Source organism: Anolis carolinensis, chromosome 6 (genome assembly GCF_035594765.1).
Source record: "Anolis carolinensis isolate JA03-04 chromosome 6, rAnoCar3.1.pri, whole genome shotgun sequence".
NCBI classification, from domain to species: domain Eukaryota; kingdom Metazoa; phylum Chordata; class Lepidosauria; order Squamata; family Dactyloidae; genus Anolis; species Anolis carolinensis.
The window spans coordinates 103,942,786-103,968,463 of NC_085846.1; the positions used below are offsets into that span (position 1 = coordinate 103,942,786).

At 41.2% G+C, this 25,678-nt stretch overlaps 1 protein-coding gene and 1 long non-coding RNA gene across 3 annotated transcripts in view; one reads left to right on the forward strand and one right to left on the reverse strand.

Moving 5' to 3' along the window:
- Positions 1–3,369: 3,369 nt before the first annotated feature.
- LOC134292388 (uncharacterized) lies at positions 3,370–21,113 on the reverse strand. 2 transcript variants are annotated; one of them, XR_009999617.1, is made up of 2 exons: positions 20,983–21,113; positions 3,370–7,724 (listed from the first exon to the last, which is right to left on the reverse strand). It is a non-coding gene; the product is annotated as an uncharacterized LOC134292388 (long non-coding RNA). The 2 variants fall into 2 exon arrangements; XR_009999618.1 differs by lacking the exon at positions 20,983–21,113 and adding an exon at positions 17,908–20,974.
- A 265-nt stretch (positions 21,114–21,378) lies between these two features.
- ccny (cyclin Y) overlaps positions 21,379–25,678 on the forward strand; it is a 107,779-nt gene continuing 103,479 nt past the window's right edge. The window contains exon 1 of the mRNA XM_008112326.3: positions 21,379–21,544. Coding sequence (XP_008110533.3) covers positions 21,379–21,544 — 166 coding nt within the window. The remainder of the gene's footprint in view (positions 21,545–25,678) is intronic.

The window sequence follows — 25,678 nt, forward strand, 5'->3', positions numbered from 1 at the left end:
AGGCTATTTCTGTAATATGCTAAAATGACCATAAACAAATCAGGTCATATTGGTCCATAGTAAAAATTCCAAAACTGACAATCCTGTTTGTGGATTTAAGAGAGTCTGAAAACTCTACCTATCTAACCAAAATATTTCAGGTTTTAAGTAATCTGATGGGGTTTTTTTTTAATAAACATGTATACAAATATGTGTATATGCATGCACATCTACATAGACACAGGTTAGGAAGTAAATGAAGAAATCTGTTAAGTACAAAGATGTGCTTTTAGCTCCATTTGCCAGGATGTGGCAATTGTGGTTGGAAGCTTAACTGTCTGCTTAGCAAGTTTTAACCAAGGATGTTGTGGATTGGCCTGAAATGCAAGTTACCACTTAAGCTATTTGTCAGGTTTCTAGAAACAAAGATATACCAATGATCTGGAATCAGGTAATTACTTTCCCATCCTAGTCGTGTGTCTGATCTGGAGGGCATACAAATGCATCCAGTCAGTTACAGTTCCTGAAGAGCATGCTAGACCAAGGAATAAATTGCTCTTTCACATAAGGATGCATCTCTGACTTAAAGGTTTAAGAAAATGGGTAAGCCAGAATCTAAAGAGACATAAACCACTACCATACTAATGGAAATCAGGACCTGATGGGCAAGTGATGCTCCTTTCCTGTTTTGGCAATCAGGTTTCCCTGTTTCACGACTAAATCTTGAAACATTACTGTATACTGATTCAAACAAAAAGTTGAACAATATAGAAAGAGAGGCAAGTTGGAAACTTGGTTAGAGAAGAACTAGCAACCACTAACTCTCTAAATAGCTGCAGCCTCAGTCCCTGGAACTCTGCAAATAGGAGGAGCTTAGCTAACAGACTAATCCCCCTCCCTCTCTGAGTTAAAGGCTTGGTAGATAAAGGGAATGTTGTGGATGTAGTAGATCTTAGTTTCGATGAGGCCTTTGGCAAGGTTCTCACAATACCCATATAATCAAGTTAGTAAGATGTGGTCTAGTCTCTAGACAATGCTACTGTTGGGTGGATTTATAATTAATTTACCAAATTAACCAATGTGATTCTAGGCTGCATCGATAGGAGTATAGTGTTTATTGAGGGAAGTAACAATACCAGCCTATTCTGACTGATTGTAATGTGCCAGGGACTGAAATTATATTTGTCCCCACTGGGTAACAACTGTTTCTTTCATTCCTGGAAACCTGTGGTGGATGAGCAGCCGATAGCTTGCAGGCCAGCTTCAGTTCACAGACCATCATTTTTAATGGCAGTGACATAGGCTATCTTTTGACAGCACTGTCTTTCTGTCTACAGCATAGGGCATAGAGGTCAATTCCTAAAAGAATAAATGGTTGCATAGTTCACATCAGATAGGACTGTACAGTGTTCCCTCACTTATCGCGGGGGTTAGGTTCCAGGACCACCCACAATAAGTGAAAATCCACAAAGTAGGGATGCTATATATTTATACATTAAGTCTTTATCAACCAATCGTGTATTGATAAATCACCTCCTTCTCCTCTCATTGCTGCTTGGGCTCCTTTTCTCTCCCTTCGGCTTCTCCTTCCTCCATTCCTTAGGCTGTAAATTGTATTTTTTTATGATTTAAAACATTATTTTAGAGTTTATTGAAAAACCGCAAAACAGCAAATCCACAAAAAGCAAACTGCGAAGTAGTGAGGGAACACTATATTCAAAAACTAGCGGGTGAATACGTCTGTTTCCTTTATTTATTTACAGCATTTATATTCCGCCCTTCTCTCCCCGAAGGGGACTCAGGGCGGATCACATTACACATATAGGCAAATATTCAATGCCTTTTAACATAGAACAAAGACAAACAAACATAGGCTCCGAGCGGGGCTCGAACTCATGACCTCCTTGTCAGAGTGATTTAGTGCTTTGTCACTGGCTTTAAGGCAGTTAATAAACTTAAAAGAGATTAGAGAAAGGAAGGTTACTCAATTGCAGTTTATAAGAAAGATTGATTGAATTGGGGCTTAAACGGTGTTACCATAATCAGATATTTGAACAGGGCAACATTTTATCACACTACATGTATTAATTAATTTACCATCTATTAGAATGTTTTTGTTACTTGAAACACTTGTCAGTGTATGCCAGTGTCACCATTGTGCTTAATATTTTTCTTTGTATTGCAAACTAACTTCAGTCATGTGTAGTGTATATACCCGAAATTCATAGGGTCGCCATAACTTGAAGGCATATATATTAGGTTAAAAGGAGTCGCTGGTGCCAGTTAAAGCCACCAGAGGGAGCCAAATTTATTCTGAGTTGGAAGGTCTAGTATTCCGAGCAAACATGAAAATAACCATAGTTGTTTAACGCAGGAGTGAGAATCTTGTGGCCTGAGTATCTCATGTGGTCCTTTCTGTGTGCCCTTCATACATCTTGGCACCTTTAGCAATGTCCCAAACATTGTAAAGATAGAAACCATCTGTGTGGGTATGGGTTTGGTCATGAAGGTCTCTAAAAGAACAAAATCAATTAGAAGTCTAAAAGAATCCAAAAATGATTTCCAGTTGTTGCCAGGAATGGCATTGCAACCTACTGAGAGTTCTGCAGAGCCAAAATTAGGCTCATGACCCCTGAATATCCACATATCTTTTAATGTAAATACAATATAAGCAAATTTCCCTGGTATCTTTTTACAGGCAATGCTAATGATGTTACTTTCAGTAAAATAGATCCAGCTTTTTGGATTATTCTGGTGAAATAACATTTGTGGAAATACGCTTTCTTTAAACCTTGGAAGTAACCTTGGAAGGTTGTATAATTCTGTTGCCTGTAAGTTATTTTTTGAGATCACAGAATTTGAGCTAGAAGGGATAAAAAAGTCAATCTACTCCCAAATCCTTGCTCATATAATACACAACTAAAGCACACCTGAGAAACCCAATCCAACTCCTGTTCAAAGATGGAAAGTCCAGCCTTGAACAGTGCTTATAGTAAAAAAAAAAAGTTATTTCCAATGTTTAGAGGAAATCTCTTTTCTAATAGTTTGAATCCATTGATGTATGTTCTAGTCTCTCGAACAGAAGAAAAAAACTTGCTCCTTCCTCTATGTGACATCCCTTCAGATATTTAAAGGTATCTATTGTGACACCACACAGTCTCATGTTCTCTGAAATAACGACAGTACAACTCCCTTTTAGGAAATGATGTAACAACCTGCATAATAGGCATTTTCAAAAATAAATATGGTGTCATGAGTAAGATTTGTGACTTATAAATGCTGCATTAAGGGACATTTGGGAGATTTTCATTTTGAGTCATGTTTCTTTTTTTTTGGTGGTGGGGGACATATAATAATAATAATAATAATAACAACAACAACAACAACAACAACAACAACAACAACAACTTTATTTTTATACCCCACCCCATCTCCCCGAAGGGACTCGGGGCGGCTCACATGGGGCCTAGCCCGATAAGACAATCAATATCAATAGCACGACTATAAAACAATTATACCAGTAAAACATCAATAGCAATAAAACAATCGTTAAAATAAGCAAAAAGCATACAAAAAACATACAATATTAAAACAGGAGACTAAAATAGGAGCCTAAGTACCCTAAAGGCACTAGATTCCATCTGATCTGGGAGGCTAAGCAGGACCAGCTCTAGTTAGTACTTGGGAGACTAACAATACATATTGGATACTATAGGCTGTATTTCAGGGGAAGGAACAGACAAAATCACCTCTTGAGTATTGCTAAAGAAAACCCTATGGAATATATGGAGATCATTAGCAGGCAACTTGAAGACATACACACAAAAGAAAGATTAAGTAAGTATGTACTACCTTATAAAGTGTTACTTACAAACTGTTAGCCGCCTTCAGTGCCCTCGGGGAAGAAGGAGGGGTATAAATATAATAACTAAACAAAAAATAATAAATTTCATACACTAAATATTTGAAGTTGTTAAGGGCTAAATCTATGACTGGAAAATGTAATGGGAATGTATCTTCCAAATTCATTGAGAATTAGTATATTCTGCACATTTTGAAGATATGATTTGTACAACTCTCCAGTAAAGCTGCTGGTTCATGATCAAGGTTGTTCTGAAAATGTCCTCCAAACCTGTGTTGTCTGTTGTTAATACTTTTCTTAGTCATTCACACTAGCAACTACAACAGTGGTTCTCAACCTGGGGTCCCCAATGTTTTTGGCCTTAACTCCCAGAAATCCTAACAGCTGGTAAACTGGCTGGGATTTCTGGGAGTTGTAGGCCAAAAACATCTGGGGACCCCAGGTTGAGAACCACTGCAATACAAGGTAATGGTGTGCCTTCTTCACTTCTGGAAGCAACAGTATCAGGGGACCTTTCAATTATTTCTCTCACGCTAGCTTATTGTTCATAGTTGTTAGGATTTGTTGCGTTCTTTCAAAAATATGGAACACTGGTTCAAAGCACCATTATCTTGTGTCTTGACATTGTTCTTTCTTCATATTCAACAGTTTTACCTGATGTGCTATGTTATTAGTAGTATAACGACAGACTCTTGGGCAATTTAACAATCAAAATTAAGTAGTGGAAAGTGTTATTCTTCTGATAACTGAGGGCCACTGTGTACCATACAATTATTGGCTCCAAAGCCCCAGCCCACCACAAATACTACTATAGATGAAATTTCGTTGAGGTTTCTATCTCAGCAGAGGTTGTTCCCACTGACACAGAAGTTGCTAAAAGTCATTAATAGTCACACAGATCTTTGCAATGCAGACTAAAACCTTTCCTTAATAATTTTTTTCTCCTGCCTGTGCCTCTTTGAGCTTGTGGGTCTTTCCTAAAAGGATAGGCTTCTTGGCTTTAGTGCTTAGAACAAGTCCTTAGCCTTCCTGAATATGATGTGAAAATGAGGGTGATTCCATCAAGCTGATTTTGGAGAAATTGTAGCCAGTATATATAGAAATGTAATGACTCATTCAGGGACTCCACAGGTAGCTTACCTAATAGACTGGTTGTTATGTGCCTTCAAGACATTTCTGACTTATGGCAACCCTAAGGCAAAGCTAGATTTGTTAAGAGGGGGTTTGCCTTTGCCTTTGCATTCCTGTAAGGCTGAGAGAGTGTGACATATCCACGGTCGCCCAGTGAGAATTCATGGCTGAATGGGAATTTGAGCCCTGGTCTCCAGAGCCATAACCCAAAGTTCAAACCTCTACACCATCCTGCTTCTATCACTTTACAATCTTGTAAATATTGAAAAAGGATGCCAGTCAATGCATTTTACTATTATGGTGTAATTGATAGAAAGCTCCTAATACTATGCATAAAATGCACTGAAAAACTAATCCATCTCCCTTCCCCCTGTAGTGGTTTGTGCATTGGACTATGAGTCTGGAGTCAGGATTTGATGGCCCACTCAGCCACTAGGTGACCTGACGTGACTTGAAGTCTTAACCTTAGAAAACCACATAATAGAATTGTTTTCTGATCTCTGTAAGTCAAAATTGACTTGAAGGCACACAACAACAATGGGAAAATGTGAATGTTTCAAGTGGAAAAGGTTGATGTCTTGGTCCACCTCTATGATATTTCACAAGTGAGGCTGTGCAACAATCAAATCCTAAGTGCTGGGCATCCCTGGACTTTGGGGGAAATTGAAAGTATGTTGGCTGAATCAATGGCTTCTGGATTGGGTCCCCAGATGATGATGGACATCAGCTCACAGGAAGCCCAATCCTATGCTTAAAAATTCTGGAACTTGTAATTCAACATCTGCTGACTGAAGATGTTGGAGAAGAAGGATTGACTAAATGAAGTTAAAATTGAGAAAAAAACATGTTTGCCAGGTTTTTCATCCAGCTAAACCTATCTATACAAGATCACCTGCTTGTTGGAAGCATCCTACTTTTCAGGTCTCATGATTCTTAAGATTGTCTCAAAATGGTTTCCCTGGAACACACATGTAAAATAACATAGTGAGCAGAAGTAATATTTTCTGTTGTTTTGACTTCTGTTTCGGCTGGCACAGTCTATTTTTCACTTTATCATATGGTGCTCCTTGATCTACTTTTGTTATTTTCTGTGATTATTTTTTATGCACTGCTGAATGTAGTCACTGGCATCCAGAAGGAAGCATTTTTAGGTCAGTGACTAATTTTTCCCAGGCCCACGTTACAAGCTTGGGTGATTTATCCTTGCTCTATTTATAGTGAAAAAAAGGTGAATCTCATACGTTTCAACCATGGCATTATGGTGTTCATCTTGGGATTTTGGTTTCCAATTGACTGACCCTTTCCACCTGCGTGGATTACGAACTGATGGCTTCCTGAGTCAAGATGATTTAGTGGTAAAATGAAACATTTTGTACATTGGAAAAATGAACAATAGCTGGTTATTGCTTTCAAAAGAAGCATGCACTAGAAATCTCCTAGAACTGAAGCACTTTAGAAGCTATGTGTTTAAAAAACAGTAAGCAAAGAATGATAATATGCAACAAAAAAAGAAAGATTTAAGCCTGCAATTGTACACACGTTTTTTGGGAACGAGAACAGAACAGACATGCATAGAATTATGCCAGTCTACTGACTTTTTCCTTTCGTCTGCTAGCTTTTAACCTGCAATAATAATTTGCCCTCCAAAAATATTCACATATGTACCTTCCCTCCATGTGAAATGAAATGTTATTGGAATGCTTTGTCATGTTCTTCTCTTTTCACAAAAAGAACATTCTATAGATGTCTCTGTAATTACGCGCATATATTGCTGTCATCCTGGGACAAGGGCTCTCTGTCTCAGTGGGGGAATAACGTACAGTTATAATTATATTGTGATTTATTATAATAATTATGGTTCTAAATCTAAGCCCTTCTGAAATAGCTAGTTGACATTATCAGCCGATTTGTTTAAACACAACTCCTGTTTCTCTAAAGCCACCAGTTACTAGTTACTTTTTAAAAATCTAAACTCTAAAAACTGCAATCCGTTTGTGCAAAACACTTCTCACCCAATATCTCAGTTGAAGCAGCAGAGTGTGAGGAAGACCATGAGCCAGAACTTCAACCATTGTAATTTAAATTGTTCTGCCTTAGTTACTGCCCAAAGCTATTAACAATAAGTAACAAGTTAATTAAAAAAACTGTTTTAAAGGCTTCTGCTTTCTCCACATATATTTTCCTCCACTCATTCATATGCATGTTTTGAAGGATGGCATATCCTAATAAATAATAGTGACCCTGAAACTTCAGCTTGCCTCACAAAGCAAATGATAAAACAATAATAGGGCTATACAGTCACCTACGTACCCACTGCCAAGACACTACACTTGGAGGACCATCATACTCGGACAATGAGGGATCGCCTAAGTAAAGCATTATGTAATGCCATTTGTAAGCCCCTTGAGTCCCCCCAGGGGTTGAGAAAGGCGGGATATAAATATGGTAAGTAAGTAAGTAAAACAAAGTCTGTATAATACTTTCTGCTTACATAGATCTCCACTGTCTCAAGGGCATAGCTTGGCTTTAGCTGCAAAGGCTTGGTGTAATTCCTGTAGCTTTATAGACACCCAACCTCCATGCAATTTGTTTAACTTCCAAGCAGTGGGTTGCTCTTTTTGACATATAAGAAAGCTTCCAAACTTGTTCCACCACAAATTATGTCTCTACCTTTGTTCAAAAGTTTATTCTGCTTCTTCGGACCCCTTTGCTTCCTCCAAATTCCAAAGATGGAGAAGGAAACAGCTGGTTCCTGCAATAGATGGAAAACCAGAGCATCAAGTCTAAGGTCAAATGAGATGTTAAGGTAAATGTCTGTTTGCTGTAATTAGCACATTTTTCCGCCAGCAGCAAGATTTCTTCAGGTACTCCAGAAACCTAAGTTTCCCAAGTAAGCCTGTATTTACAAATCAAGAACAAAGCAAGATACGGAGGTGAGGCAAAGCACATTTTACGATAACTCTATTTCATCACTTGTGGAAGAACTACTACTAAATACAGTTTGACTGTGTATTTGTTGGATACCGAAGTGGCACAGTAATATACAACTGAGCAATGATTTCTTAAAAGCTCATTTTAAATCAAAAGGAAACCAACAGAAAGCACAAAAACCATAAAGGACAACCAGCAGCCAGATGGAAGTTTTTGGGCACTGAAATGGAAAGCTCTTCATCCTAGTACTGAGTAGACCAATGATTCTCAACCTGTGGGTCCCCAGATGTTTTGGCCTTCAACTCCCAGAAATCCTAACAGCTGGTAAGCTGGCTGGGATTTCTGGGAGTTGTAGGCCAAAACACCTGGGGACCCACAAGTTGAGAACCACTTGAGTAGACCATACTGTTGGTGCCAAGAGAATAACTCTTAAAGGGGGGGGGGGTGTTGCTACATATGGGTGCCACCAATAAAGAAGTTTTCTCTTGTTTTGTCTCATTTAAATAGATGGATAATCGTGTGTGATGACCTTAGAGTTGGAGTACCATGTTTACCTGAAAATAAGACAGTGTCTTATATTAATTTTTGCTCCCAAAGATCCTCTAGGTCTTATTTTCAGGGGATGTTATTTTTCCATGAAGAATTCACATTTATTGTTGAACAAAAAAATGAATATTTATCATATACTGTACAGTAGTTGTCATCACAAACCAGCATAACCAGACAAACTGTGAATCTTATCAAGAATTTCTTGTTACTACCATTATTTCCATGCACAACACCCTATGGTACATACATTTACCTATCCTGCATGCTGTGGTGTTCTGTTCAGCAGGCATGCTTCCAAACAAAAACTTTGCTAGGTCTTACTTTCGGGGGAGACCTTATATTTAGCAATTCAGCAAAACCTCTACTAGGTTTTATTTTCTGGGGATGTCTTATTTTAGGGGAAACGGTACCATATACAACTATCTATGTTACATACATTTATCGATCCTGCATGCTGTGGTGTTCTGTTCGGCAGGCATGCTTCCAAACAAAAACTTTACTAGGTCTTACTTTTGGGGGAGGCCTTATATTTAGCAATTCAGCAAAACCTCTACTAGGTCTTATTTTCCGGGGATGTCTTATTTTCGGGGAAATAGGGTAGATAGATAGACATGCAAGGAGACTCTTCTGGGTAATTTATCTCAGAGCCATGTGGTTCCTAGTGTGGTCACTAGATTTGCCATTTTTCATGTATTGGGTTACTACAGATGTCTTGGATTGGCTCGAAGATCTAGCTTTGTCCTTCACCCAGATGGTCTCGTCTCTTGAATTAAAGCTTGTTATTTTAAAACAAGGTTGCAGCCTTTTTCATCAAGACATGGTAGATGATATTCTTTGTTCCGTCTCAAGTGCAAGAGAATCAGAATATGCAAGCCATATGCAAATGACCCCTATTTGTATAACTTATATTTACCTACATAATTAATGCTACTTCTTTGACACAGATTTTAGGTTTCCTTATCTGTTTCTTTGTTCTTTTAAAAAAGAAGTAACCTGGAGTTGCTTTTTGGCAGGATTTGTTCTTATTACAGAACAAATTGGAGCTAGGAATAATTTGATTAAATCTGGACTATGGAAAGCTAGGAAACAGTCAGAGAATGAAGCAGATTCTTTTTTTTTAAAATGACAGATGAAACAGGCAAGGTTTGGTACAGAACAGCCTGATACTTGCATGTCATGCAAACATTCCAGATGGGAAATGGTTTCATAGCAGTGGCATGAGATTATTTTTAATGCCTTGGCTGGTTTTGTTATTATTTCCTTCCCAAAAGTGCTTTTATTGTTCAAGTGGAGGCAAAGAGGCAGGAGCTGGCACTATTAGGAAAACAACAACAAACTAAATAAAGCTTAATAATTATAGCAATAAAAACCTCAAGTACCTGGAATGGGGAAAGGCAGCTGATTTTTTATGCCAAGGAGATAACCCATCCCCCAGGTGCCACAAACTATCATAAGGCAGCTGATGAATGAGATAAAGAAGCTAAGGAAGAGGCTGCGTTGGTGTTAAATGGTATAGGCATCCCCCCTTATTGGACAGACTGGTGACCAGGGCACTGTCAAAAGCTGAAAATATTCAAAAAGAGGAACCCAGACTTTTTTTAGCTTGCAAATTAAAGATTGAACACTAAATGATGTTGACTCAACTGTGAGAGGAAAAAAAAACACTGAGTAGATTTAGTGAAAAAAGAGGCAGTGTGTGGTTGAAAAAGCAGACCAGGGGTTGAAAGTGCAGTACACTCTTGACTGGTGAATGTAAAACAATTCTTTACTCCAATACTTTCTGGGCAACACTGGTGGCATCCATTCCTTATGACATAACCTTTTTGCATTCTTCACTGGGTATGATTTTCATCCTTCAAATATTAGATTCTATCCTCCTTTGATACACTTCTGATGTATTGAACCACAACATCTAGCCATTTGCCATGCTGCTGAATGTTGAAGTCCAAAATATCTGCCCACCCATTCCTGTTGGAAGCCATAGAACAGAGCTGAAAATCGTGACCTTCCAGATGTTTTTGGACTACCAGAGTCAGCTAGCTTATCCAATAGCCTTATCCAATGTTGACCAATCTGCCCATCAACATCTGAAAAGCTGGATGATTCACTCTTGACACATGGACTATGGAGAGGTAGGGCTTGAGGAGGACTATAAACCTGTCACAGAAGCTTCTACCAATATTACATCTATTTGTCTTCATGGTGCTATGAGAAGTTTTAGATAGCTAGAGTTTGTTGGTCTCTTTTTCCTCCCCTTTTCTTTCTCTTCTTCCTTTCCTCCTTCAAAATGACATAACAATAAACTGGAATAATACTGTCTGTACGCATCTATATGTTGATCACGCATGTAAGCCAAAGGCAGGATCTGGGGATTTTGGATTTTGATATGACTAGTGGATAAGTCAAGGGACATTCTGCACCAATATCACCGCATGGTGCTAGCTGACTCTGGTAGCCAATGCCATTTTCCCATCCTGGCATTCAAAAGTCCAGAAGTGATGTCATACTGAGAATAGAGCTAGTGCTGTTATGTTTTTCCAGAACAGACTCAGGACTTCATTAGACGGGCAGGAGGGAAGCGGGAAAGTATTAGGAAAAGAGGGAATACTATTTTACCCAGTTGTCTCCTGGAAAGGTTCATCTTTGAGAATGGCCAGCCATTCCATGAGCTTTCCATGCCTTCTTCCCACTTTCCATCACTTCCCCCACTTTCTGGAATCAGGAGGCTTTTCTCTATTGTAGCACGCTGGCAAGACAGATTACTATGCGTGGCTACCTGAAGCGGACATCCGTCATGGGATGGCTCCTGTGGGAATCCCCTTTGACCCATGAATAAGTGAACCCAGGTTTGTGAGTTTTCCACTAACATCTCACCTTTAAAAATAAAGTTAAGTGTAGCTGGCTATGTAAATTACAATATTTATTTGTGTCTTAAAAAGAAGCTACAATTATCACAACTGTATACTTGTTTTTCCCCTGTAGGTGCTCCTTTGTGAAGTGTTAAATAGATATGCCTGTCTAAGTCTCTTTGATAAATAATCTGCAAAACCTCTGTGGTGCTCACCTCTTTTAAAAGTCCCAGGATGCTGTTTCATATCAATTATGCAACCCCTTGTAGTGGGACATGATTAAGTACAAATGAAAGCACACCAGGTCCCAAATAGATGAAGTAGATTCATACACCAGACGGGCAGAATGATGAGATTACAGTTCTAATTGCCATGTAATTACATTTCCACTTGTATCTGCCTCCCACGTATCCGCCACAAACAACCTTTTTATTATTGGAGGTTTAAAAACAACAAAACACCAGGAGTCTTGAAACAAATACTGATTAAATTATTCAGGAGGGCCTAGGGGTCAATGATGATCCAGGTTCCTTTATCATTTAGTTGTTAAATTTACAACCTGCCTCTCTGAAGGACTTTTAAGGTGACATTCATAGCATGGCCTTCATTTTTATCCTCACAACCTTGTGAGATAGACTGGATTGGAACACAGTGAATGACTTACAAGACACGTGGGGAACTATGGCCAAGTTGGGACCTCAAACATTTTTCTAGGGTCCTGAGCCAATACTTTAACCACAGCACACTCCTTCTCAAGTTCAGTCTTTGGTAGGTAAAGGTTTCCCCCTGACATTAAGTCCAGTCATGTCTGACTCTGAGGGTTGGTGCTCATCTCAGTGTCTAAGCTGAAGAGCTGGCGTTGTCCGTAGTCACCTCCAAGGTCATGGGGCCAAGATGACTACATGGAGTGCTGTTACCTTCTCGCTGGAGTGGTACCTATTGATCAACTCACATTTGCATGTTTTCGAACTGCAAGGTTGGTAGAAGCTGGGGCTAACCTTGGGAGCTCACCCGCTCCCCGGATTCAAACCACCAACCTTTCGGTCAGCAAGTTCAGCAGCTCAGCAGTTTAACACACTGCACCACTGGGGGCTCCTATATTATATTGTTCTAAAAAGCCATAAAGTAGGCGATATTCCTAAAAAGTCAGAAAACAGGTGACTGAAACATGCCAAGAAAACCCTGTGATCACTGGGTCATAAGTCAGAAACAACTTAAAGGAACACAACAACAGCAACAACAAGTCTTGATATAACTAAAGCAGTTGTTGTTTTGCCTGGGCCTGATGGTTTCATAAAGGCGTGCAGCAGATTTGCAAAGCAAAGACACTTCTGGCCAGAGCTGCAATCTGGTGCAAACCTAATTCAAAAGGGAATACCATCTTACCCAAAACATGCTGAAAAGATTTCCTCTTCCAGGGTTTACCTTCCTCCTGACCAGGAGAACTTGGTATTTGGTTGCAACACCTTTCAAGCTGGATCTACAATGCCATGTAATATAGCTGGAACTGCATTATATTATCAGTGTAGACTTATATAATCCATTTTAACTGCATTGAACTGCATTATATGAGTTTACACTGACCATATAATGCAGTTCCAAACTACATTATATGGCAGTGTAGATTCAGTCTTTAGTCAGTCCTTTCAGAACCCTAACAATTTCCCTTGACACTGGGTGAAAAAGAGGAAACAGAGCTGCATGTCTTCTACATCTCACTTATAACATATTGTAAACCCCCAGACACTTCCCAGCAACTCTATATAAAACAAACATGTGCAATTATCTTTTTCCAGATGACTTTGAACTTCGATGCTCATAACTGCTCACCACTATGCTACCTAGGACTGATGGGAATCATAGGCTTTGTAGGCTAAGGAAGGAATACAGTTGTGCACTTCTGGTGCAGAAATTAATACTGAAGATCCGTCTGTCAGATTTTGTAGAACTAATTAGTGGAAGAAGCCAAACTACAGTAGAGCAATGTCTCCAAGACTCATTCCTTCCAAATTCTCAAGAACAGTGGTTCTCAACCTGTGGGTCCCCAGGTGTTTTGGCCTACAACTCCCAGAAATCCCATCCAGTTTACCAGATGTTAGGATTCCTGGGAGTTGAAGGCCAAAACATCTGGAGACCCACAGGTTGAGAATCGCTGCTCTAGAATTATGTTACATTTGGTAGTACTGTACAGATTGAGTATCCTTTATCTGGAATTCAAAAACCTGAAATAGCCCCAAATCTAAATCTGTCCACATGGGTAATTGAGATACTGACACCTTTGCTTTCTGATGATTCAATGTACATACACCTTGTTTCATGCACAAAAGTATGAAAATTACTATATTAAAATCAGATTCAGGCCATATGTATAAGAGATATATGAAATGAATTTTGTGTGTAGACTGGTCCCATTGCAAAGAGATATGCATATGCAAATACCAGTACTCCAAAACCAGCAATATTCAAACCATGAAATACTTCTAGTCCAACCACTTCAGGTAAGGGATACTCAACCTGTATCAAATTCTGCTTTGATCCTGGTGTAGGGTGTCTACCAAAATAATCAAGTCTGTTTCAGAACCAAATCCAAGCTAAAGCCAGACCGAAATATGTCACAAAGATGATGTGCATGTCAAGTGAGATGATTAATATTACTTATGACACTGTGCCCTAATGTGCCTTAATGTCAATAACTGAAGGGATAAACATAGTGGACAATTAATAAATAGAACATGCCCCAGAGGCTAGAACATTGGAGTTGGCAGAAATAAAAAAAATAAACCTACCATCAGGTTGCTGGATGTTGAACATGGCAATATAATGGGAAAATTTTTAATTTAAAAAATGTAAGTGATACAATCCTTCCAGTTTCCTTAAGGTACTTCGCTGTTTCACTGCTGGTATCCTAATGTATTTGACAAGGTTTACCTTCATGCAAAGAGGCAGGCTGCTGATTTTGAGTTACCAGGCATTTCACCAACTACAGGAGATTCTCAGATAACCAGATCTCAAGCAACCAAAACTCTCAAGCAACTGGTAAAAAGAAATGGAGACATAACATTTATAATATTTTTTTTAAAAAAAACCTTATTTGACTGTAAATGTAAATTTAAACTAAGTTTGTCTTTGTCTTAATTTGCTTCAAATTACTGTACCTCAACATGACTATCAAGTCAATAAAAAGTTTATGTTATGGTATATCATGGGATATAATATTAGTTAGGCCTATTTATAATAGTAACTCTCAAGCAACCAGAAACTCTCAAGTAACTGGCATGGGTGATGGTAATCTGAAAGTCTACTGTACTTTGTTTTCGCTATTGTGAATTACATCCATAGCCTTAATGTGCCATATATGTGCTCCTTATTTCAATGGTTGGAGTGGCAAGGAATACATCAGTATTTCTTGGCACATTGTTACATTAGACATGTATCCAGAATATTAAAGGACTGTTCCTGTCCAGTCAACAGCAAGGCTTGGAAAAGGTCCTTTGGGGTCAACTATTACACAAGAGACAGTATGGTTTGCGCACTGGACTACAACTCTAGAGAACAGGGTTGGATTCTCCACACATGGGATCTTGGGTATGTCACATCTCTCAGCCTCATAAAACCTCCTTATAGATTCGCTATAAGACTTGAAGTCACACAAAAACACCACTACAAATAACAAAATGTCTTAGCCAGCATGTTGAGTGACCACATTTGATATGGAAAATGCTAGGAAATGTGATCTTTAAAAATAACTTTCATTTTCTTTTAAAGAGACTTTGAAAACAACATTCATGATGTGTCCCAGTTGGGAATAAGGAATAATATATTCAGCCTCAAAAGAATCCCCAGTTGCATTCATGTGCATTCTGTGCGCGAGTCACATCATACAGCTTCTGGATTTTTATGAAGCTTCTGATTTTTGACAGAAAGCTCTCCAGAGAATAGGGAAGCTCATGCATGTAAGCAGCACTCTCCATAGAGTCAGTGGTCTCTGACCGAGCGAAATACATGAACAATGTCTCCATTCAGCAACACTTTATGCAATCCAACAATGGTACAGTGAGGAAGGTTTTTGTTTTACACAACGGCTTGCACACTGAGAGCTATGATAGAAGCATGCCATATTTTCATTTGGCCAGCCTTAATTAAAGATTGCTATAGGAGATGACATTTAATTCCAGGATTTATTTGGGCCAATTCTTAAGCACCAGAAAGGTTTGACATTTGCTTCAGTCGGCACTTTAAGGTGACACCTCATCTTCCTTTCCATTGAATGTCCTTTTGAATTAACCTGTTTGATGAAGATTCATTTGCTGACAGGCTGATTTTAGACATTTGCAGGGCGCTTCATGAAAACTGCAAGCATTGCACAATGCATAAATATTCATCAACCTAATATTAACGTAAAAATAAGGAAAGCAGCTTCAGAAAGCTAAACCAAATGATGACAAAGAGAAGCTTTACAACCCTATGAAGACTCTAACCAAGATTTTTTTTCTCCATGTCAGGAATGACTTGAGAAACTGTATGTCGATTCTGGTGTGAGAGAATTGGCCGTCTGCAAGGACGTTGCCCAGGGGAATGCCTGGATGTTTTGATTTTTTTTACCATCCTTGTGGGAGGCTTCTCTCATGTCCCCGCATGGAGCTGGAACTGATAGAGGGAGCTCATCCATGCTCTCCCTGGGTTGGATTCGAACCGGCAACCTTCAAGTCAGCAGTCTTGCTGGCACAAGGGTTTAACCCATTAGACCACCGGGGTCTCCTGTAGCCAAGGTGTGGATTTTTGAATTGTCTTCCTCAGAAAGTACAAGACTAAATGACGAAAATACTTCTTTCCACTTTCTGCTGTCTGTGTTGCCATTTGTACATACCATCTGTATGGAGTAGCAGCAAATAAGAACAGTTGACCTGAAGCATGAGCTGTTAACGTTGGGACCCATTAATCTGACAGTGTAGATGCACCCCTAGTGATGGACTGACATGCATTACACTAAGATATGTGCATCAACTTTCACACAAACAGAATTTTCCAATATCCTTGATGCTGTCCGTTTAGTGGTGAAGTCATTGGGACCAGAGGTGCAAGGCTCTCCTCCCCAGAATGAGTAGAGATGACATTTTGAAGGGAGTCAAATAATAACCATTACTGTCTAAAGAAGGCAGCTTCATAAGACCATATAGTTATCCAAAGTTTTAGGTGCTCTTACTGCCTATTACAGAAGAAAACAGCTGATTTCTAATCCAACTAAAACTTTTCATCTTAAGAACAGACAGGCATCCTGCGCTCTGAGGATTACCTGGGAAGGAATACCACTGGAGCACTGCAGCACACCAAAATACCTGGGAGTTACTCTGGACTGTGCTCTGACTTATAAGAAGCACTGCTTGAATATCAAGTAAAAAGTGGGTGCTAGAAACAATATCATACAAAAGCTGACTGGCAAAATCTGGGAATCATAATCAGACACAGTGAAGACATCTGCCCTTGCGCTTCGCTACTCTGCTGCTGAATATGCATGCCCAATGTGGAATATATCTCATCACGTTAAAACTGTGGATGTGGCCCTTAATGTCACATTATCACAGGATGTATATGCCCTATACCACTGGCAAAATTATACTGTTTAGCTGGTATTGCATCACCTGAAATTCATCAGGCAGTAGCAACCTGTAATGAAAGGACCAAGGCATTGACATCTCCAGCCCATCCTCTACTTGGATATCAGCCAGCATTCCAATGCCTTAAATCAAGAAACAGCTTCCTAAGATCCACAGAGATACTCGCATGAACACCTCAGCAAGCAAGAGTCCAAAAGTGGCAGGCTAAAACCCGGAACCTCTATTCATGGCTAATACCAGATGACAAAGTACCCCTTGGGCACACAGAAGACTGGGTGACTTGGAAGGCGCTGAACAGACTGCGCTCTGGCACCACGAGATGCAGAGCCAATCTTTGGAAATGGGGCTACAAAGTGGAGTCCATGACATGCGAGTGTGGAGAAGAATAAACCGCAGACCACTTACTATAATGCAGCCTGAGCCCTGCCATATGCACAATGGAGGATCTTCTAATAGCAACACCAGAGGCACTCCAAGTGGCCAGCTACTGGTCAAAGAAAATCTAATATAATGCCAAGTTTTAACTTGGTTTGTGTTTTTAAATACATTATAGGTTTATCCTCAATTCGCTTCTAATACGATAAATAAGTTTTCCAGGGAGTTTAGCTTCCAGAGGCCCAACCAGCTTGGTCAACAGTTAGGAATTCTGGAAGCTGAAGCACAAAAGATCTGGAGGACCAAAATTTGGGAACCACTGCCTTAAATTTCTCTATTCAGAGAAGACAACAACATTGGTGTTGTGTCACTAGGGTTGGTGTCACTCCCACGGTTCTCCCATTGTACCAAACAACAATATTGTAACAAAAAAACTCCAGAAAACATGGCAAAATCAGTAATGACAACAAACCACCAGTAAGAAAAACAAAAAGGGTGTGCTTGTAGCACACGCAAGTGACACCATGCAATTCAAAGCACCATTGCAATTGGATAATCCCTGTTGTACTTATGCCTAACCTCAGGGCTATCTTTATAAAAGATAACAAATCTGTACCAAAAATGCATAGAGTGTCATGTTGATCTCACTTCCTCTGATGGTGTCGTCTGTATCTCCTGGTGGCACCAATGACCATCTTGGGGAAACACATAAATATATATTGCAAGAAATGCTGGACACACTGCACGATGGCAACACAAATGCACACTGTAAGAGAGGGGAACACACCAGCACTGCAAGAGACAGGAATGCTACAAACATTGCAAGAGGGAAACTCACACAAAGCCACATCGCATGAGAGAGAGAAACATGGAAATATGTATGGCAAGACAGGCACACATTACAAGAGGTATATACACATTAAAAGAGGGAAGACACACACATTGCAAGTGGGAAACACAAACACACTGCATGAAAGGTAAAGACATATACAAACATTACAAGAGGGAAAGGCATACACATTGCAAGTGGGAGACATGCACAAACGCATACTTTGCAAGGGAGGAAAAGGATATACATATGTACATAAGACGGCAACACAAATACACACTGTTAAAGAGAGGGAGACACACCAACACTGTATGATATAGGAACACTATACACACTGCAAGGGGAAAAAACACACAAAGCCACACCGCTAGACGTAAATACAGAAATATGTATTGCAAGAGAGGGAAACAAATATGCACACTGTAAGAGAGGGAGACACACCAACATTGCAAGACACAGTCAGATTACCAAACCCACATACATTGCAAGGGAGGTAGACACATGTGCACACATTAAAAGAGGGAAAGATGCACACATTGCAAGAGAGGAAAATGATATACTGTATGTACATTGGGTTGGTGTGAGTTTTTCAGGCTGTATGGCCATGTTACAGAAGCATTCTCTCCTGACGTTTCACCCACATCTATGGCAGGCATCCTCTGAGGTTGTGAGGTCTGTTGGAAACTCGGTAAGTGGAGTTTATATATCTCTAAAATCAGGACAGTAAATCATAGAATCATAGAATAGTAGAGTTGGAAGAGACCTCATGGACCATCCAGTCCAGCCCCCTGCCAAGAAGCAGAACAACATTCAGAAAATGGGAATTCCAGGCAGGAAACAATCAGGGCCAGTTAACATATACTAACACAGGATTCCCCCAGGAAGGAAACAGCCAGGCTTTGAAGCTGCCAGGCTATTCAATGCTAATCAAGGTGGCCAACTGCAACATTCACACTTGCCTCAAACAGATAAGAGATCTTTCTCCTGCAGATATATAAACCCCACTTGCCTAGTTTCCAACAGACCTCACAACCTCTGATGGTGCCTGCCATAGATGTGGGCGAAATGTCAGGAGATAATGCTTCTCCAACATAATCATACAGCCCCGAAAACTCACAGGAACACACCAAACATACATTGCAAGCGAGGCAAATAACGCAAATTTTTATTGCAAGAGAGGGAAAGACACACACATTGGAAGTGGGAAGCATGTGCAAACCCACACGGGAAGAGAGAAAAATGATGTACACACTGCCAGAGAGAAACAGCAAGTGCACACTTTAAGACAGGGAGGCACACCAGCATTGCAAAAGACCAGATTACCAAACCCATACACATCGCAAGTGGGAAACACAAATACATCGCAAGGGAGGCAAACATGTATGCAGACACTAAAGGAGGGAAAGGCACATATACTGCAAGTGGTAAACACGCACAAAACACAGTGCAAGAGAGTAAAATGATATACAGTAGAGTCTAACTTATCCAAGACTCGCTTATCCAAGGTTCTGGATTATCCAAGGCATTTTTGTAGTCAATGTTTTCAATATATCATGATATTTTGGTGCTAAATTCATAAATACAGTAATTACAACATAACATTACTGCGTATTGAACTACAGTAGAGTCTCGCTTATCCAACGTAAACGGGCCGGCAGAACATTGGATAAGTAAATATGTTGGATAATAAGGAGAAATTAAGGAAAAGCCTATTAAACATCAAATTAGGTTATGATTTTACAAATTAAGCACCAAACATCATGTTATACAACAAATTTGACAGAAAAAGTAGTTCAATACGCAGTAATGTTATGTTGTAATTACTGTATTTACGAATTTAGCACCAAAATATCACGATATATTGAAAACATTGACTACAAAAATGTCTTGGATAATCCAGAACTTTGGATAAGTGAGTGTTGGATAAGTGAGACTCTACTGTACTTTTTCTGTCAAATTTGTTGTATAACATGATGTTTTGATGCTTAATTTGTAAAATCATAACTTGGCTTTTCCTTAATCCTTCCTTATTATCCATTTTATTCGCTTATCCAAGGTTCTGCTGGCCCGTTTAGCTTGGATAAGTGAGACTCTACTGTATGTACACACACACACTGCAAGAAAGATACACAAATGCACACGTTAGAGAGGGAGGCACAGCAATACAGTAGAGTCTCACTTATCCAACATTCGCTTATCCAACGTTCTGGATTATCCAACGCATTTTTGTAGTCAACGTTTTCAATATATCGTGATTCTTTGGTGCTAAATTCGTAAATACAGTAATTACAACATAGCATTGCTGTGTATTGAACTACTTTTTCTGCCAAATTTGTTGTATAACATGACGTTTTGGTGCTTAATTTGTAAAATCATAACCTAATTTGATATTTAATAGGCTTTTCCTTAATCTCTCCTTATTATCCAACATATTCGCTTATCCAACGTTCTGCCGGCCCGTTTATGTTGGATAAGTGAGACTCTACTGTATTGCAAGACACAGTCAGATTACCAAATCCACACGCATTGCAACATGCACAAAAAACACAGTGCAAGAGAGAAAAATGATATACTGTATGTACACACACACACACACTGCAAGACAGTAACACAAATGCACACTGTAAGAGAGGGAGACACACCAGCATTAGACGAGACAGTTCACACATTGCAAGTGGGAAACATGCACAAAACCACACGTTGCAAGAGAGAAGACATGATATACCTATGTACACATTGCAAGATGCAAACGCCAAGCGGGAAAGACACGCAAAGAGGGGAGACACAAAGGCGCAGGCACTTCTCTTGCACGAGAGGGAAACACACCTAACAACTGCACGAGGAAAACACACATATACACACCCGGCGTCCCCTCCCCTTGAACCGGAACCGTTTTCAGGGGAGGCTGCCTGGGCTCTCTGTCTTTCGGGCGGAGGAAGCGGCTGCAGGCGGACTCGCTCCCTGCCTGGCTCCGCCCTCTCCTCCTCCTCCTCCTCCTCCTCCTCCTCGGGAGCCGGCAGGAGAAGGAAGAAGGAACCGAAGGGGAGGCAGCGATGGAGCTGCAGCGGCGCCGCCCTCCGAAGGAGTAGCATGAGAGCATGAGCCCTCTCCCGCGGGCGGAGAAGCCGCCGCCGCCTCCGCCTCCGCCGCCCTCCTCGCCCGCTTCTTGCCTCCCTCCCGCGGCGGCCCATGGCTCCCCTCCGCCGGGGCTGAGCTCGCTCCTCCGCCGCCTCCGCCTCCTCTCTCCCCGCTCCGGCCATGGGCAACACGGCCTCGTGCTGCGTCTCGTCCAGCCCCAAGCTGCGGAGGAATGCCCACGCCCGGCTCGAGTCCTACCGGGCGGACGGCGCCGCGGGCTCCGAGCTCAGCCGCGAAGACACCGGCTGCAACCTCCAGCACATCAGCGACCGGGAGAACATCGACGGTGAGCCAGGGAGGGAGGGCCGGCCTCTGGGCATGTGCAGAGTGCGCCTTGGTGTGGGCAAAAGGCCTCCCCATATGCAGAGGAGGGAAGTCCTCTAAACAAGGAAGGTAGCCCAAGCCCTGGGTTGTGCTTCTCAGCGAAAGGTAGAGGGACAATGCTTCTGGGCATGTGCAGAGTGCCCCTTGGCCTCAGATAAAGGGGAAAGGCCCCGCAGTATCAAGATGACGAGTAAGGGAGGTAGCTTCTCCGCGAAAGCTCAAGAGATAACGCCTCTGGGCATATGTAGAGTGCTCCTTGGTCTTAGATATGGGCAAAAGGCCCCCCCCAATATGCAGAAGAGGGAAGTCCTCTAAACAAGGAAGGTAGTTCAAGCCCTGGGTTGTGCTTCTCAGCGAAAGGTAGAGGGATAATGCTTCTGGGCATGTGCAGAGTGCCCCTTGGTGTGGGCAAAAGGCCTCCCAATATGCAGAGGAGGGAAGTCCTCTAGGTAAGCTTCAGGTAGCCCAGGGTTGTGCTTCTCTGCGAAAGGTAGCAGGCTTCTGGGCATGTGCAGAGTGCCCCTTGGTCTCAGATAAAGGGGAAAGACCCCGCGGTATCAAGAGGAGGAACATCCTCTAAGCAAGGGAGGTAGCTTCTCTGTGAAAGCTAAAGAGATAACGCCTCTGGGCATGTGCAGACAACCCTTTGGTGTGATTCGATATGCAGAGGAAGGAAATCTTTTAAACAAGGGAGGTAGCTTCAGCCCAGGGTTGTGCTTCTTTGCGAAAGGTAGAGGGATAACTCTTCTGGGCATGTGCAGAGTGCCCTTGGGTCTCAGATAAAGGGAAAAGGTCCCTCAATATCCAGAGGAAGGAAGTCTTCTAAGCAAGGAAGGTAGTTTCAGTCCTGAGTTGTGCTTCTTTGCCAAAGGTAGAAGGATAATGCTTCTGGGCATGTGCAGAGTGCCCCTTGGCCTCAGCTAAAGGGGAAAGGCCCCGCAGTATTAAGATGACGAGTAAGGGAGGTAGCTTCTCCGCGAAAGCTCAAGAGATAACGCCTCTGGGCATATGTAGAGTGCTCCTTGGTCTTAGATATGGGCAAAAGGCCCCCCAATATGCAGAGGAAGGAAATCCTCTAAGCAAGGAAGGTAGCTCCAGCCTGGGTTGTGCTTCTCTGCGAAAACTAGAGGGATCACGCTTCTGGGCATGTGCAGAGTGTCCTATGGTGTGGTCGAAAGACCGCCTGATATACAGAGGAGGGAAGTCCTCTAAGCAAGGAAGGGAGCTTCAGCCCTGGGTTGTGCATCTTTGTGAAAGCTAGAGGGATAATACCTCTGGGCATGTGTAGAGTACCCTTTGGTCTCAGATAAAGGAGAAAGGCCCCGCGATATCCATAGGAAGGAAGCCCTCTAAGCAAGGAAGGTAGCTTTAGCCCTGGGTTGTGCTTCTCTGTGAAAGGTAGAGGGATAATGCCTCTGGGCATGTGCAGAGTGCCCTTTGGTGTGGTTCGATATGCAGAGGAAGGAAATCTTTTAAGCAAGGGAGGTAGCTTCAGCCCTGGGTTGCGCTTCTTTGCGAAAGCTAGAGGGATAACGCCTCTGAGCATGTTCAGAGTGTCCCTTGGTGTGGTTGAAAGGCCCTCCAGTATACAGCGGAGGAAAATGTTCCATTAAAAGCACAAGGGAAATTGAGCTTCTCAGAAAAAAAACAGGGTAAGAGTGCTCTGTGTGGCATCCCTCCTTAACCATAGATAAAGGGAGAAGGACCCCAATATGCATAAAAGGGAAATCCTCCATGCCCTGCAACCTCCAGCACAAGGGAATTTGAGCTTATATGTGAAAACTAAGTGGAGAGAGCCTCTAGGCATGTGCAGAGTGCTTTGTGTGATTCTACCCTCTATTCTAACCTTATATAATGGGAGAAGGACCCCAAAATACACAACAAAGGAAATCCTCCATGTCCTGCATAAAATGCACTTAATGTTTTACCTTTCTGGGAAAACTAGGGAGGGAGGGCCTCTGTGCGTGTGCAGAGTGCCCCTTGGTCTCAGATAAAGGGGAAAGGCCCCACAGTATCCAGAGGAGGGACATCCTCAAAAGAAGGAAGGTAGCTTCAGCCCTGGGTTGTGAGTGCCTGTGAAAACCATGATAAGAGTGTCTCTGGGCATGTGCAGAGTGCTCTGTGTGACACCCCTCCTTAACCTTAGATAAAGGGAGAAGGAGCTCAGTGTGCATAAAAGGGAAATCCTCCACACCCTGCATTAAATGAGCCTAGTGTTTTACCATTCTGGGGAAAACACTAGGAGGGAGGGTCTCTGGGCATGTGCAGAGTGCCTTCCAGTATTAGATACAGGGAGAAGCTCCCCCCCCCTTGCTGTGGAGAAAAAAACAATGAGGATAGCAATTTGAGCCCAGGGTTGTTGTCTCTCTGATGAAACTCCCAGTAGGGAGAGAGAGGGCCTCTGGGCATGTGCAGTGTACCTTGTGTGACCTCCCCTTTAAAGCCAGGAAGGGAAGCATAAAGACAGCAAGGAGAGGAATCTGTGCACAGTGAAAATCAGGAAGATGCAAAACATGTCTTATGTGACTTCCCTTTAATCTTCGGCCTGGGGAGAAGGGAAATCCTGCCATCAACAATACATAAGGGAATTTGGGTCCTGGGTTGTACTCCTGAAACCAGGGAGAGAGGGTCTCTGGGCATGTGCAGTGTGGCCTCTTCCCTTTCATTGACGATAAGGCCTGCCTCAGTGGCAGATTTGGAGTTTGGCTGAGCAGTGATGCACTCAGAGGTACGTACAGTGTGTAGGTGTTTTGATGCCTGGAGCAACCAAACGTTTCTCTAGTTTCATATCCTGGAGTAAGTAGATGGGAACGAAAAAAACATCCAATTGCCCCAAACTCCTGTGACTTTTGTGACCTTTCCTTTGGTCTTCTCCCTCTAGAAAATATGTTGTGGCTTGTTAATAAATAAACACATACAGTTTTCTCTTGTGGCATTTCAGTGTTGTGCCCTATGGTGTTTTTTTGGGGTGTCCTGTCCTGAGAAGGAGGCTTTTCCTCAATTTTTCTGGGCCTAATAGTCGTGCAAACAAGTCCCACAAGCTTATCCTGCTCGGTAGCGCTTTGACTTGAGCCAAACAGTAAAAGCACATTTTCTGACAGCTGATGAAAGGGAACAAGAAGAATCCCTTTTGTTTTATCCTGGGATATTAAAGGGCAGAAGAGGGATGTTGCTTCAGTATATGCACAATGTAATGGGTTCGGCAGTAACTAGATCCTCGTGAAGTTGGAATTGTATCCTGCTATTTTTTACTTCTTGCATAAGTTTTTGGCTATTAAGGGACAGGAATCCCCCAACATTTCCTCTCCAACCCACATATTGGCATGGTGTTACCAAGAGAAGTATTGTATTCATCACAGAAGAGCAGAATTTCTTATTGACAGTCTGATAAACAAAATTAAAAAAAAACCAATGGAAATCCAAGTTATAATGTTGTATTTTTATGCTAATATAATATACTACCATATGTATACGTACTTTCCTTCTTGTATGTGTATATGTGTCCTCAAGTTGTCTGTTGATACTCCCTATGATACCCTGTTTCCCCGAAAATAAGACAGTGTCTTATATTAATTTTTTCTCCCAAAGATGTGCTAGGTCTTATTTTCAGGGGGTGTCTTATTTTTCTACAAAGAATTCACATTAATGGTTGCATTTTTAAAAAATGAAAATTTATTATCTACTGTACAGCAATTGTCAAAACAAACCAGCATAACCAAACTGTGAATCCTTTCAAGAATTTCTATATTATATTTTATTGCTATACTGTTTTTAAATTACTGTTTTAAATTTCTGTTTGTATTTAAATTTATGTTATTGTTGGGCTTGTCCCTGTGTAAGCTGCCCTGAATCTCTTCTGGGAGATGGAGGTGGGATACAAGAATAAAGTTATTATATTATTATTATTTCTTGTTACTACCTTTATTTCCATGTACAACAATCTATGGTATGTACATTTACTGATCCTGCATGCTTCCAAACAAAAACTAGGTCTTACTTTCGGGGGAGGCTTTATATTTAGCAATTCAGCAAAACCTCTACTAGGTCTTATTTTCTGGGGATGTCTTATTTTCAGGGAAACAGGGTAGGAGTCACC